General features: G+C 33.6%; 1 protein-coding gene across 2 annotated transcripts; it reads left to right on the plus strand.

Annotated features, from left to right (window-relative positions):
• Window positions 1-333: 333 nt before the first annotated feature.
• On the plus strand, window positions 334-16,107 carry LOC126967459 (DNA polymerase alpha subunit B). 2 transcript variants are annotated; one of them, XM_050811925.1, is made up of 12 exons: window positions 334-532; window positions 653-878; window positions 1,011-1,053; window positions 6,067-6,137; window positions 9,131-9,298; window positions 10,118-10,241; window positions 10,891-11,015; window positions 11,746-11,894; window positions 12,626-12,860; window positions 13,273-13,476; window positions 14,861-15,053; window positions 15,958-16,107. In XM_050811925.1, the coding sequence occupies exons 1-12, from the start codon at window positions 457-459 to the stop codon at window positions 16,084-16,086; spliced, it is 1,743 nt and encodes a 580-aa protein (XP_050667882.1). In that variant the 5' UTR covers window positions 334-456; the 3' UTR covers window positions 16,087-16,107. The 2 variants fall into 2 exon arrangements, with proteins under 2 accessions (XP_050667882.1, XP_050667883.1); XM_050811926.1 differs by lacking the exon at window positions 334-532 and having other exon boundaries at window positions 754-878; window positions 1,016-1,053.
• Window positions 16,108-17,134: the final 1,027 nt, after the last annotated feature.

Consider the following 17,134-nt stretch of genomic DNA (forward strand, 5'->3'; position numbering starts at 1 on the left):
TGGTAAGAGTGCTCGAACAGAAATTCGAGAGGCGCAGGTTTTAGTCCCGCATCGTCCATATATTAATATCATTTACTAATAATAAGACAAGCTTTCGCTAGCCAAAATGTATTCTCGTATTTTTCCTAGATTTTTGTTTTCTTTTAATCACCATTTGTAAAGCAGGTCAAAATAATATTCACCATAGGTAGCCCCGAAAGGGTCTCATTTTGTTAAATATTATATTCTTTGGTTATGTGTCAGAGTTATAGTGTTCTGTATTGAGTGTTGACTGTTGACACACGCGCGATGATTGATTGCTGGATATGTCATTTAGCGACTTCGCGCTCTTTTGCTCCGCGTTTCCTTCAAAAATTAACTTCAAATTTCAATCCGACAAATCACTTTGCAGGCTTGAGGCTAGGTCTTTCATGTTTCAATTTTCATAGTTGTATTGTACTTGTAAGTTGATAGAAAATGGCTACCGAAGATTTGGTGACTGAGCAGTTTCAGTTTTTAGGTATTGAAGTACAAAACGAAGTCTTGAGAAAATGTAAGTGAAGCATTATGCTCATAAGTTACGATATATAGTTATTAAGTTTGTAACTTAGTGTCAGTATCTCCAACGATCAAAAAATTAACATTCAAGGTTGTACTTTACTAACTTTTGTAGGTGTAACTTTATGTGATACATACAACGTTGATCCTGAAACTTTGGTTGAACAATGGATGGCGTTCAGCTTGACGCATCTGAATGGCGCACCACCAAGTATCGAATACTTAGAAAAGTTAGAAAAAAGGGAATTTTCCAAAGTGATATCAAGTAAGACACACAGTGATGAAACATATTCAAGTACCGGCGCGAGTTTAGCAGTTTACCGCGCACCTGATTCGGCGCAGTATCCTTTTGAATGTAACGAATTTAATGAATGTTAATGTTTGTTAAAGGTACGAAATAATTTAACTTTTTCTGGCGAAAATAAAAAAAATAGGGTTATGTTTGCAATTGTAAAATTATCCTTAATATTTAGACCAGATAATGATGTCCTCTCAAACTATATGACCACGCCAAAGGTATTTATTTCTCTTTATTTTTTATACATTGATTATTTCTATCCAGGTCTGAAGGTCTTCATAGAAAGTATCTGTGGGTGGAAAATGGGTGTAAGTCTAGAGGCACAGTGTTCTTCTGTGACTAGATCTACACTCATTAACCACTGACAGACCATGCATCGAGAAGTTGGACTAGACTAATATATGACATACAGGTCTTCCTGCTAAAACCTGCAAGTCAATAAATAATACTTCTATATTAATAGCTCCATATACCACCACAATTGTTATGGTAAATTGTCGAGATAGTGTTTGCTATAGTAGTCTAGTGATTCAATGTGGCCAATCTTTGATAGAAATATTATTTAAATTATAAGTATACATACATACTACGACTGTGACTTCTTTTTAACTGGCTTTTGCAGTAAACTGTGGATTTATATATTAAGAATACTGGAGAAAGAAGAATGATGCTGCCTCAATATTGCAAAACAGAATTTTTGATTAAGGGATCTAGCTGACTGGAAAATATTTGTGGGCGAGTTTGTTTCTGGTTCATGTAGATACACCATGACTAGATCCATACTCGTCTGCAGCCATCAACCCAATCTACATCACATGGACCATATGCAATCCATTTATAAATAAGTAAGAAAGAAGAAACCCATTCTGTATTTTTACCTACCAAGATATGATATGATATCACAGGTGTATGATATTTGACAAAAGATTTATAAAACAACAAATATCCACTAAAAATTATTAACAATTAATTGCATTAAATTCAATAATTAATTCAGTGTTAACATTTCAAAGTCAAATAAACTTTATTCAATTAGGCATAAACTAAACACTTTTGAATATTAATTATAAATATTTGTTTTAAATTACTGAATTTACTATATTATGTTTGAAAAATTTGAGCTCATGAGAAGAACATACAAGAAACTCAACGGCCACTCTTTTCAATCAATAGATAATTTTACAATAGCTGTAATATACATAAAAAGTTTGTAAGGTGCTGCATCCAATATTTGAATTGTGTTGAAATAATATAAATTATTTCATAAAAAGTACTAAAGAATGAACTGTATTAATATAAATTATTGTATATTGGATGCATCAATCTTTTGAGCTTCAAATTAATTGTTTGTGTAAAGATGCTTTGTGAACATGTTGTTTGTGACCGTTGTAATTAGTAATCACATGTAACAAATACAAGGATCTATTAAATATAACAAGTGGACCTGGCACCACAAGCAGCATTCATTCATGAGTTGGCACATGGACCAGCCATAGTTCCCTTGGCACATATTTGAGGGATTTCGTCGACCCGGCACATGATGCTGCTGCAAGCAGTGCAATTTTAGTGAGCATGATGAACCATGTCATTATAATGTCAAAACACCATTTTTACCTTTAATGTCATACTAGATAACAAAGTCTATATTGTAGTGTCAGTATAAGACACAATTCTATATTTAACTGTGTTTACTAAAAAACTAAATACTTAAACTCTGATTAAAATTTCATATATAATACTCTAATTTTATTAAGTTGTTGTACAAGAGGACAAATGCTGGATTATATAGCTTAGTACTTATTTGGTCAACTGTATGAATGTAAAGGTCTAACATTCCCTTTAATATTTCATAGCTAAGCTAATAAAATTAGTTTACAAAAAAGTTTATGATATTTTAACCAGATTCCAAAGAATCCAAGAGCGGTTTCATTGAGGTGTTTTGGCTGCTAACTCATATTAAAATTGTTATGTATTTTGAATCTCGTTTTCTCTATTTGAGTAGCATAAGATAGTATGGAATCAATGATATTACCTTTATTATGTTTGTCAAGTGAAGTCTCTATAACAATATTGAGTTTATATTATGGTACATTATATTATGTTTACGTTATTATTATTATGAGGGTCACACTAAAAATTTGTAGCCCAGTATGTTGGTAATAAAACTAAACTAAATAAAAATGTTGAAAATACCCAACTTCTAAAACTAAAAAGTATAAAATAACTCAATAAAGATTTAATTAAATACATCTCTTATGGAAGCCTAATAACACCATTAATATATTAATATTAAACAAATTAAATTTGTAACAAAAAATATGAACAATGCGGTACTCAAACCTGCGACTGATATCTAATATATATAATTCTCGTGTCCCGGTGTACATAATTGAACTCTCCGAAACAGCTCGACTGATTTTCGGATCGGACAACATCTATTTTTTATCCCCCCTAAATGTTAAGGGTGGTCCGGTCCCGCCCTAATTTTTTTGGACAAAATTTTTTGTTTTTATTTTTTTATGATACCCATATTTACCCCATTAAAAATGCATACAACTTCAAATACCCGCCTACGATCTAAACCCTTTTTGTTGCAAGATGGCAATCGAATATAATAATTATTGCAATACGATAATATTTGGTAGGTCTGAGAATCGGTCTTCATCTATTTTTTATACCACAAAACTTTTAATTAATTTTTTACTTTATATGGCAATACAACATTTGCTGGGTCAGCTAGTATATAATAAAATTCTATTATTTGAATTGATGTCTGATGTCAGTGCCAATCCAAATGTAATAGAAGGTACCTTCCGCTTAATCGGTGTCCTTCCGCCGCGACCCGCTCTCGCCTCTCACCTCCTCACGACTCAAGCACATCTCACCTATAACTATGTATGTAGTTACAAGCCTATCTTGGATGACACCGACTCCAAAAATTACAATAATCGTAACTAGAATTAGATTGTATAAAAATACGCAATTATTTTTATACTTAACAATAAATATGCACTATATTATATCTATTGTTTTGGAATAGTGTTTTTGAAGTCGGTTGTTTTATTTTTAGTGATATACAATATTTTTCAATGCAGCAATGAACGTAAGCGCTAAATTGAAGAGTTCTGTTACTTTGCCATGGATTCCGTAAAACCTAACCAAACTATCTTTGAAGTATATAAGTTCCTTTCCAATAAAAAAAGAATCATCGAAATAGGATGGCGCGATATTGAGTTAATCGTAAATTTATCATCCAATTTGCTATGCTTATGTGTAGCAAATTTAAGACTTATGATTTTTCTCATGAATGCCATTGTTAGATCTGGACCAAATTACAATGGGTAAACACGGGAAGCACCAGCTTTCAAATAAAAAAGAATTATCAAAATCGGTTCACCCAGTCGAAAGCTTTGAGGTAACAATTATTAAAAAAAAATACCGACGAATTGAGAACCTCCTCCTTTTTTTAAGTCGGTTAATAAAATAAATGATCTAGAAATTCTAGATGAACAAGTAGTGGCATATTCTTGTGTGTGAGGATCATATTGATATAATATCTCAAATAATTCAAATATTTTTATTAAAATTAGTATGTGATATCACATATTGAAATTCAATAACTATTACCCTTTACAAAATGTATGCTTCTGACTTACGGATTTTCCCCCAACAATATCAAAATATATCTGAAGAGAACTTAGTATAGGGTGTGGCTGCATTCGAACAAAGGACAAACGACTTCAAAGCTATCAATATGTAGCACATACAAATAATAGTATGTTATTAATATTAAAGGTAAAGGTTTGCATAAGGAGGTGTATTATATTACATTTTTAAGTTATTTGATACTTTTCAATTTTGAAGTCGGTTTTTTTTAAACGTAGTGTTTTTTTATTATTTACTTTTCTGGTGTCAGTTAATAATATATCATCAACCTGAATGAAAATTCCTAAAAGAGCCGTACACAAAAAACAATTATATCATTCATAAAAAATTTTCATAAAATGAAAACTACTGGGCCAATCTATGTATATAAATTTGGACCAAATGGCATCAATTCCGCATCGAACTAAAGAATAATTACGTAAATCGGATCATAAATCTCCGACTAATCGGTGTACATACATAAAAAGAAATACCGATCGAATTGAGAACCTCCTTCTTTTTGAAGTCGGTTAAAGAATATAATGTAATTTGTATAACATTCAATTTTTTTATTTTCCTAAATGTTTTAGTGTGACCTTCATTAAAATCTAGCAGAGATTTATTATTTAAATAGTGTGTGTGCTTATGTAGGTTCGCATATTACTTGTACTTCTCTGGCCTAATAAATAGCTTCAGTGATACGAAAGATAATAATTTTAAACAAACTAACACTAACTATACATGACACCAATACAACACGTCATGTTAAGCTTAGAAAATACCAGACTAGTCAATATCTTGAGTATCACAATATTAATATTTCCGAGAATCTTTTATATTCTAATGCGCACGGACGAGTAAAAAAATAAGGACTCCGTGTCACCTTACATAACAGTGAGGCACCAAAACGAGCCGGTAAGCGTGTAACTACATAGCTCCACGCATACACTTACACACTAATACAAGCCGATCGGCCGCCATTATGAGATTTGCCATCGTCTGTGATAGATCAATTGCGTTTACGTCGCATTATAATATTTTAAAAATACCGTCGTGCGTTGTGAAAAAGTGTAAAAACAATACTATAAAAGTATTTGTGGATTTATGATTATTTAAGGGAGAAAAAATTATTAGTATCTGGTATACCCCGTAACCGCACACTCAATAGCATAAAGGTGCTTCACTTGCTAATATCACGGCGCGGAGTCCTTTTTTTACTAGTCCGTGCCTAATGCGTACAAGAATTTTATTTTGAATTTAATAACTATATAGTAGCTTAGATTAAGGATTGGTCTCCGCTGATACTACGTAGGCGTACTCGAGCCAGTCTCGAACAATGTGTGACGGTCTGTTAAACTTTGCTAATAATTGAACCTAAAATACCGGGTTGCGTAGTAAAACTTTGTAAAAATAATAATACAATAAATAATAAAGACGGTTCTTAGATAGTTCGGTATCTAGTTGTAGCGCAACGGAGACCAATCCTTAATCTTAGCTATAAACTAAGGTAATAAGATATCAAATCTGACAAGACATAATTACCTAATCCATTGAATAAATATTTAGCCAGTGGGATTTCTTTTCAGAGGGTTACGGTTGAAATAGAGCATACAACCATTCAAGATAACTTCCACCCAGAAACATACTCACCAAATGTGTAAGTATAAATAAACTACCATACTAAAATAGTTTATATTGGCTCGGCAATGAACTGAGAACATCCACCCTCTCGCATACTATCTCACACACACACACCCTCAAAACTCTCACACACATTCACACCCTCTCCTTGTCGCACACACACACACACACATTTTTGTTTATACTTACTATAATATATAAAGTATCACATAGTTATTTTAACCAAAGCTTTTTTCTCATCATTTATTTTTAAGAGATTTTTAGTTGCTGTGTAAAAGTGAAATCCTGGTGACAAGTAACACGGTATTTTATTACCTACCACAGGCACCAGAGGTCCTCAACCAAACCTTGTGTTCCCTATATTTAAGCTTACATTGTATGGTTATTGGTGAGAGATAAAGATATAATACTATTATTATTATTCCAAATATTTTTTAAATTTTCTTTGATTAAAGCGAGTGTTAAGCATATTTTAAATAAAACACTTTTTAAAGGATTAAAACGCGAGTAATTAATTGGAACTGAAAACGAGATTTGGAAAGGTCTTGAAGCGTCGGGTTAACAAAATAAAATACAAATCTGACTTTTACGCAAAATCTTATTTAAAAACAGTTATAATTCCTTTAAAAACTGTCTTATTTAAATTCTTTTAAAAAAATATATTCGTATTTTGTGATAATTGGATCCTCTTGAGTGAAGGCCTTCTATCTTCATTTGTTTCTGTTATTAGATACCTTCTTCCAGTTTCTACTATTGGCCGTTCCCAATATACTACCTACAGACAGAGATAAATAACTACCTTCTACTGTCAGTAATTAGCTGTCAATAAGCTGAAGCTGTCCCAATATAGCGTCACATTGACAGACAGCGTGTACGGATAAGGTGAGTTACCGTCGATAAGTTTATTGGGACAGAAAAGTCAACGATACTTACGATTTTTATCTCAAGTAAGAGATAGACTGAATATTGGGAACGGCTGTTAATCTACTATATCTATCTATTTAATTTATCTAAATTACTACCTTCTACTGTTAGTAGCTGTCAATAATCTGAAGCTGTACCAATATATCCGATAAGTCATTCTTATCGCCTTATATTGGGACGCGTGAATTGCAATTTCCCTACAAACTTCTATCGCTGGTAAGTTATACGTCGTCTCATTGGCAGACAGCGTGTACGGATAAGCTGAGTTACCGTCGATAAGCTTATTGGGACAGAAAAGTCAACGATAATTACGATTTTTATCTCAAGTAAGCGATAGACTGAATATTGGGAACGGCCGAGACGCTCCAGGATTATCCATTATTTCTGGGACATCCTGCAATTACAGTGTATTTTATATAAACCAAAAGATTATATTATATTCATGACATTATACAATCTTAATATGATTAATTATTATTCCATACTTCTTTATCATCTATATATTATATTCTTTAACCTTATAGTAGGCTTTTAAAATAGACGATTCTTTATATTAATTTTTATAAAACATTGTAAGTACCTGTATCTTTATTTTGAATGTATTCATCCCTTCTATTATAAAATAAACTATCCATATCTAATATATAAAATTCTCGTGTCATGTTGTTAAACTTTGAACTCCTCCGAAACGGCTTGACCGATTCTCATGAAATTTTGAGCGCATATTGGGTAGGTCTGAGAATTGGACAACTATTTTTCATCCCCCTAAATGTTAAGGGTGGTCCACATAATTTTATTTTAATTTTTTTTACATTTTTTTTTAAATTTGTTTGATTATGAGTCAGCATTAAAAAATACATACAACTTCAAATTTTCACCCATCTACGATCAACAGTTACTTTTGTATCGCGATTTTAATATGGGCAATACGTTTGCTGGGTGAGCTAGTATTATTATAAATGGATTGGCAAGCTATGGTAAAAATACAGATGTGTTTAAAGTGATTTGTAAAAGGTTCTCTAGACTGCAGTTTATTATCCAACTCTCTTTTTTTGTAAAATAAATATTGTTTCGAAACATTTATTCAGTTCAAGTTACGTATGTTGAATTTTGAACTCGATTCAGACAGTTGACACACGACTAAGGAGAATTTTAATTGGACATATTGTATAAAATTATATCCAAGTTAATTGGAGTAGGAATGTATCCTATTTTTATGGCAGATGTTAAATCCTGGTCACCTTCTACCGCATATATCGACCAGTGTTCATATGACGTTGATATCTGGTTTCAATCCCACGACCACGCGATTCGCTATAAACGTTTTACGTCTCACAACCATTTGAAAGCATCCGCCAAGCTTTATAGAAGCAAATGGGTGTTAGAGGTAGGAACCGTACAACTCTTGAACTCTGGTACTGCTGATGTACACGGGCTGATTTTAACTTCGTATCAGGTGACCCACTTATCGGTTGGTACTCCCTCTCCCCTCCCCTTCTAATAAATTAACTTTATAATAAAAACATGGTTGTCAAGGCTCGTCATACTAACCGACAAATAATTTTTAAAAAAATGACGTCAGTACAAGTCAACGTCACACCTACAGGCGTTAGACACCCAGCATGCCACTTTTCCAACAAATGTCAAGTAAATTTATTCTATAGTAGGACCTCTTGAAGGTATAACACCTTAACTCACATGCCTATTAAAATGACTGATAACGGCCGTTCCCAATATTCAGTCTATCTCTTACTTGAGAAAAAATCGTAACTATCGTTGACTTTTCTGTCTCAATAAACTAATCAACGGTAACTCACCTTATCCGTACACGCTGTCTGTCAATGGGACAACGTATAGCTTACGAGCGATATAAAGTTTGTATGGAATTTTCAATTCACGCGTCCCAATATAAGGCGATAAGAATGACGTATCGGATATATTGGGACAGCCCTCAGATTATTGATAGCTAATTACTGACAGTAGAAGATAGTAATTTATATCTATCTGTAGATATATTGGGAACGGCCGTAAGTCAACATCTCCTTATATCGTTGCAAATTAATATTCATGACATATTTATTTTAGGGATCCTTCAACAAAGTATGCATCACGAAGTAATCAGGGTTCCGTGGTCCACTCATACGGCTCAGATGATCTACTACAAATATTTGGTAAACCTAATGAAGTAAATTTAATGGAACCAAACATTGTACAAGTACCAAACGATGATGGCGAACTGTTCACTAAAGCTATGTAAGTATTGTGTAACATTCGATACTAATAAACTTAATGCTAATACAACACATAATATAAGTGCTATATAATTTTAATTTAGGTCTTTATTGAGGTAGGTAATGCTTATTTGCCTATATGGAATGCACGCCCCTGACTGTTACCCTCTTCTAGCTAAGTAAAAACAATAGTTACTATGGTTATGAAAGGTATTCGATTTTATAACAAGTTTACTGCATTGTAGGGGTTATTAGGACTTGCTTGTAGGTAATGAAATGCGTGCTCTCGGTTCGAGGTCGTTCTTGCTACTGTTTTAAGTTCAATATAAAGTTACTATTCAGTAGTCGTAGCGTAGTCTACTCTTATACGATTATGTAAGGGCAACTACACACTCACAATGAAATTTCAACAATAAGATTGTTGTAAACATTGTAAATGCCTCTCAACAAGATTCAAGTTTATAATATATCAAACGACAATTTATGTAAAAATCCTATTAAATTTAATCCTAATAAAATAAATATTTAAATGATAAGAAAGCTTGTATGAATTATTGATTTAATAATATCTTTACTTACATAATATTTCATACAATAATTTGTATGAAATCTTAAGTAAGTAAAGATATTTCGCGAACATTTCATATTATATTATACTCGTTCTGTCTAATTTGGGTTTCTTCTCATCGGAGGCTTCGTCATGCTCGCTTAAAAATCATTCATTGCTTGTACCTTAAGCTATACCTTTATTTATTTAGAGAACCAATTATTTAATTGGTTCTGTTCATTTGAACAGAACGTCTGTATGGTTCAACAAGTAATCTATATTTTTATGTTTTAGGTTTGGATTTGAATTGCTTCATGAGAAAGCAAGTATCTATGAGAGCCACATTCGGTTCGTGTCACAGTGTATAATGAAGAAGAATAGTATTGCGGAGACACGTTCTGTACGGGAAAAGACACAGGTATGAGACCGGTAGAAAATAGTAAGTTTACTCTTCAACTGCACATTTACTGCAAATTAATCGTAATCTGTTAAACTGTTTTGACCTTTGAACTGTAATGACAGCAGTAGTCATGTAGTTGCGGTGCAGGAATTGCTATTGCTTTAATAAGACTGCACTTCAATTGCATGTTTACTGCAAAATAATATTATACTGCACTGTAACTGCACAACATACAATTTTACAGAATTGCTTTGAAGAATCCACTCAATGTGTCTTACCAGTTTCTCAATGTTTCCATTCTGCAAATGTGTTTTGACTTCGCCTCAGCAATAACTCTTTTCTGAGGTCTTTTACCTGGAGGCATGATATTACTGTTAAATAAAATGCTATCATCAAAAAAGTTGTATGCAAATCATATGATTTAGTAATATATTGTATATTCATTAAAAATAGCGAAAAAAAAGAATGCTAGGAGAGTTTCTTGCGCCGCTTCGCCATTTGTTTCCAAAGCGGTATTGGTATCTAGTATATTAGAAATGACATCAAAAAGAGTTCTAAAGGAATCAATTTTGAGAAAAAAATGCCTTTTATGCCTTTAATTTCTGATACTATATACATATTATGATATATATTATAATATTAAACTATATTTGATTTGATATAACAGAATGAGGTGTACGTAAGTGGACGGATCGAGTGTGACGCTGAAGCCAGACTCAATGCAAAGTGTGTTGTGCTGCAGGGCACCTGGGAGGAATCACTGAGTCAGTGTGTTCCGCTCGATCTGGACAGGTACGTACTTGTAATAAGCGAATACCGTTTACCCATGGGATCATACCCTATTGACCATTTTAAAAGACACGGAACTGTTGGAAGCATTCTTAGAAAGGTTCGACTGAGAAAAAAATAGCTAAGGGAAGATATGCTAAGACCCATTTAAAGGCTCCAACCAGATAAAAAATAAAGATTTTTCGCCTCATGACCATAGAACCGTCTCGTCAAAACTAGTACGCCGAAGATTAGTCTCGTTGGATCGATTGCACTACCAAAACATATCAGAGAACTTATTATAATTATTAATAATTCCCTACTCTGACGACCTTTTGCCTGCAACCTGGATCTTTCAACATGATATGACCCTAAACTCACGGCCAACAGTGTCAAATGTTTTATTAGGCAACAGCGTATATCCTGCCTGCAAATGTGCAGAATTTTTTTCTTCAACATAATTATAACAGGCTGAGAAAGAAAAAATAAAACAGATATTCGCAGTTACAGTAAAGTCATATAAATTATTGTTAAGTAGTTACCAAAACTACGATTTTCTTGTGTCCAGAATTAGGACTTTCATACCATACTAAACACTTTTATTAACAATTTTTTATTGTGATCAAGGTTGTTAAAATACAAGTTTGATTTCTTTCCACAGTCATTTTAAGTAGCACATTTGTATGAGTTTTATGTTTAAAAAATGTTGAATTTATTCTTGAATACTTGTATTATACGAATTATCTTATTTCAGTTTAAAACAGTATACCCTATTTCCTGGCCAAGTGGTGGTAGTGCGTGGGGTAAACCCCAGAGGTGACAGGTTTATAGCTCACCAGGTGTACTGTGATGGAAGCAGACCTATACCTGATCCAAAGGATGATATGATGAATACTCTAGAGGGTAAGGTTATTTTTTAAAGTGATAACCCTTACTTCTGGGATTAATTACACACATTAAATTTGAAAACAAAATTTATGAACGATGCGGGACTCGAACCTGCGACCTCTCACGTTCCGTGCGAGCGCTCATCCACTGAGCCAACCGTTCGAGTGACGTAAAGTTCATAAAACGGGGCACCTGGTGTAAAGTGATCACCGCCGCCCATATAATATAAGTGATGAGGGGCCAATTGATAAAATGGTAGTTGATAAAGAAAGTTTCTGAAACTATAGCAGCCCTTACAATTTTGTATCAATTTTTAAGTCCTTTTTTTATATTCAACTTAGACTTTTGTATTCATGCGATCCAAAAATATGGTCACGTCATTGCATTTGTTGTCTTGATAGAAATTATCAAAATGTTGAAAATTGATCTTCGTTTTAAAATGCTAAGTATCGAATTAATTCGTAATTAAAGAAGAAAATACCCTGACACAGATACGGGAGCGCATGCTTAAGGTGTTTGGAGATTCATGCCCTTCCCAATTGTGATTAAATTTGGTCCAAACAGATAAGACACGGGCCTGAGAGCCTTGAAGACGATCCCCGTAGTGGAAGGCATATTTCTGCAAAAAATGTGGAAAAGGCGAATCAAGCAGTGGGCGATGTTTGCATTAGCTGGGAACTGGAACATGGTTATCGTAAAATATAAGTAGTAATTTATTATGTTAATATTATGTGTAACATTCGCAGGGACTTTATCAATGGTGATAGCGGCTGGCCCCTACACCACATCCAACAACCTCTCGTACGAACCTCTGAAGGACTTCATCTCGTACATCAACACCCACAAGCCTCATGCTGTGCTCATGACAGGCCCGTTCTTGGATTGTGAACATGTAAAAGTTAAGGAGCATACAATGGCGAGCACATTTAAAACTTTCTTCGAAAAATTGATCGACCGGTTGGGAGACATGTGTAATACAAGGTAAGGTTCTAAGTTACAAATTTCATTTAAGAAGTTATTTTTTTATATAAGTGGGGCAAACAGGCAAGAGGCTCACGGGATTGGGAGTGGTGAGGCAACCGCCAATGGACATCCCCAACAAAAGCTGGTGTCAGCAGATGTGTTGCCGGTCTTTAAGGTAGGGCAGTATGCTCTTTTCTTGCAAGGTCCCCTAAGTCACATCGGTTCGGGAAAACAGGTACAGGTTATGGAGAAGGAACAAATAGATTGAATTGAAACAATAGTTAAAAAAGTACAAATCTCAATTTCTTTTTGTTCTTTACCTTAAAATAAATAATGCTTATAAAATTTATTGAAGTGACAATATCTAAGCTAAAGCAAAACACAATAAAATAATAACCGAACATTTTTCATGTTTATTTTTTTTTTTTAGTCCACACACTAAAGTGTACATTGTGTCGAGTTCAAGGGATGCATTTCACAATAATATCTACCCAACATGTCCGTACTCAGTGCGCAAGAAACATCCGAACATCAAATTTGTTCCGGACCCAAGCACCTTGAACATAAACGGTTGTTACATAACAACTACCAGTACGGATGTACTGATGCGTCTCAGCCAGGAGGAGATAGCTTTGTAAGTGTTTTTTTAATTTAGCTTCGATCCAGGCATCAGAAGCTTCCCAGACTGACTGACCTTCCCTTTAATTGAAAATAGGCTCGGTAGTGAAATATGTATTTATATAATTTTCTTTATTACTTTAGGATTATGCCTACATCAATATGTTAAAGAAATTTTCGTTTTGAGATTTTTTATAAAAGTTCAATAAATATAGGAAATTCAACAATTTGAAAAGCAATACAAAGCTACTTTGACGTAAAAGTATGGCCACAAATGTCAATCAATCCTCTTAACATTTATTTTATTAGTTGTTATGGACTATTACGTCATAACACACGCGCCGGAACCTGCAGGCAAAGGTGTCAGCAATCCGCGTCGCCGTCGGTTGACTATCATTAACAATGTCTTTTAAGTAATTCATAGGAGTTACGTTGTGTTATTAAATAAGATAATAATAATAATCCTCACAGAAACCGTGTCCTTTTTGTCTGAAGTGAATGCGTTCATTTAAGATGTACAGGTGCTTCATTCTGTTCCGGTCTATGGTTTACATAGCCTGTGTTTATATAAAGACTAGCTGACCCGATGTCATGCTCGTGAACGGGCGCCACTTGTGGTGGCAGGATGGTCCTGTTACCAGAAGGTCTGATTCAGATTCTTAAAAGTAATTGTTCTTATCGCTTATAAAATGCTCGCAAAATACTTAACACAATCACTTTACATAATATTATATTAGAATTGAAATGATTTGTAAAAAAATGAAAATGTAAATCTTGATTTAAAAATAGAGTGGCAATGAGTTTCTTGCTACTTCTTCTCATAAGCTAAACCCTTTACGAAGTAGTGGTAGATTCTATAAAAAAAACTTGACATTCATAAGTGTCATTTCCGTGACCTACATGAATAATGTGATTTGATTAGAGATCAGAGAGTAGTCCGGGTACGGCTCGTATGCGACGGTACAGTGTTTGTTACACGTTTTAGTTTCAATTAACATCGTTCAAAAAGTTTATCAAATTTAAATATTTTTATTGGGATTCAAGATCACTTATTGATCTTCAAAAACTACCAACCATTCAAAATAGACTGACAGACCTGAGAAGAACGGGCGCAAGAAACTCAGCGGGCTTTTTTTTATATAAAAATATGGATTACAATGTGATATCGTTCAATAAACATTTATAATTAAAGAGCCTGAGGGTGGTATCACTTCATAAACGCGCTTTTAGTATAAAATATCCAGTTAGGAATTTTAATCACAACACAAGTGGATTGAATCGTTATAGAACCAACTGTACAAGATTAAGTATTATTTTCAACTGTTATGCACATGGATCATCTGCCGGGTGTGAATGTTAACCAACGTTTCTTGTCTCTACTTGTTGTTACTAATGTTCAGCGGTATGGGCGGCGACAAACTGTCCCGGTTGTCGGGTCACCTGCTGTCGCAACAGTCGCTGCACCCGCTGTGCGGTGCGGGTGCGGGCGCGACCTCGCTAGCGGTGGACGCGACTCTGTGGAGCTCACACGGCATGCTTCCCGCCACGCCGCACGTGCTCGTGCTGCCCTCCAACTTCAGATACTTTGTGAAGGTTGTATTATTATTATATATCAGGCTTCCTTTCAAATAAATAAAAAAAAACCTTCTATACTAACTTTTGTACGCATAATGATAACTTGAATTAGATGTCTAGTTTTTTAGTTGTATCTTTTCACGACAATGTGACAACAATTTTGAATAAATGACATATAGCACTCCATGGTCTATTCCATTATTTCTTTCCCTTGTGGATTTTACGCAATGGAAACCATTATTTACTATTTAGCCAACATCAGGTAGTTGGCCGTCAAATAATGAGTATTTGTACGGTACATTAATATTACATCTCTTGATGAGTAATGTAAAGTATTGATTATGCGATTGGTTTACTATTTTTATATCCTAAAATATTTAACAAACAGACTAAAAACTAAAGAGGTTGTAACATTGTATATAGAATACTTTTAGAGAACACACGTTTTTTCACATGCAGGCTACAGTCTCACAGAGTGAGATCACTAATTGTACATCCAGTCAGAAATGCTAGAATACAGGGAGACGCTAACTTCACACACATATCTGCACTTACATTCCCTGTGATATTTTTTATAGAAGTAGGCGTTATTTTGTAGAAATCCATAATTATCCAAATTTTTTGAGTTATCTTAAGTGTAGTGTATCTCGTGCCAGAATTTGGCGAATCAACATCTCCTGAAGATGGCTCGTGTTGAGGCGTAACACTGTCGAATTGATTGAAGAGAAATATTAGCGGAAATAATAATTAAGTGAACTCAAAAACTTTGGCTTCCCTAGGATACCGAAACGTCCTGGGATCCATACTAAAATTTTGGTCTCAACACCAAAAGTTAAGCATTTGTGGTGTTAAGTGTGGATGGGATGATTTTCGTAATGAATTTTCCAAGGTATATTTATTAATTTAATATTTTTTATTCCAGCAAGTGAATGGGTGTGTCGTCGTAAATCCGGAACGTTTGACCAAGGGCGTCAGTGGAGGGACATTTGCTCGGCTTCTTGTATCCTGTGGCGACAAACTGGATATTGCTGCACAAATTGTTCGAATTTGAATAAAACTGAATTGAATCTGGGGTTATTGTTTTATTGCACAGCTTTCAGCATAAACACGGCCTTATGTCTTAACCAACGAGGCTGCCAAAATTAATTCTAACGGCTCGTTGTTTCATCTGCATGATCCCCGGATATTTTATCAATAAATTCAAACCGGACACCTAACCACAGTTCCATAATGTACCATCTTAGTATAACTATAATTACGATTAATATCTTGCATACTGTAACAAATAATAATATTTTAATACTATAATTAATTTATAGTATTTTTGTGTATTCATTTTACTAATTTGCGTAATATTAACAGTATGGACCGTATGGAATAGTGTAAAAAAATATAAGTATATTTCATTTTAAAAAAATGCGTGGGATGTCTATTTTCAATTTAAATTTATTTTCTATTTTATAGTTGAATTTTATATAAAGCGTGTTCTTTAGTTTTTTTTTAAACTATTAAGTATTTATTATACGCTTTTTATTAGCTTCCCCTGTATGTTTGTAACCGACTGCTTTGGGCGCGATTTTGACCCACTTTAAACGGCTAGATTTCGTTCAAACTTTGTAGATTTATCGAGGAACGATGACATTACACTAATTTGATAAAAAAATAATAGTTAAAAAACACGCTTTTTATAGAAAACCGAACTAAAAAATAGAAAATAAATAAAAGTTTAAAAAAACTAAAAAACACGCTTTTTATAGAAAACCGAACTAAAAAATACAAAATAAATTTAAATTAAGAATAGTGTTTAAAATTTCAATAAATATAATTGAATAATAGTGTGAATAAAAAAAAATATTTTATTTTAAAAAAAGCGTGGGGTGCTTTTTAAGATATTATCAAAATGATAATCACTCTACTCATATCTGTCAATAAAATATTTATAACTATTGACACCATACACCCCATGCATGCATATATATACAACGTGAACCAGAAAGGGTATAACATCCCTTCAATGGTACGTTATTTGGGTCATATGCAATAGTATGGTGATGTTTTAGTTTTAATAAATAAAGAAAAAACTTCCCTACGAAATAAAA

The sequence above is a fragment of the Leptidea sinapis genome, chromosome 13, assembly GCF_905404315.1.
Source record: "Leptidea sinapis chromosome 13, ilLepSina1.1, whole genome shotgun sequence".
Taxonomy (NCBI): Eukaryota; Metazoa; Arthropoda; class Insecta; order Lepidoptera; family Pieridae; genus Leptidea; species Leptidea sinapis.

Coding starts and splice junctions, on each gene's coding strand:
- LOC126967459 (XM_050811925.1), top strand. CDS start 457: ATGGCTACCGAAGATTTGGTGACTGAGCAGTTTCAGTTTTTAGGTATT. Junction 6,138..9,130: donor GAAACATACTCACCAAATGT/GTAAGTATAAAT, acceptor TATTTATTTTAG/GGATCCTTCAACAAAGTATG. Junction 15,054..15,957: donor ACTTCAGATACTTTGTGAAG/GTTGTATTATTA, acceptor TTTTTATTCCAG/CAAGTGAATGGGTGTGTCGT.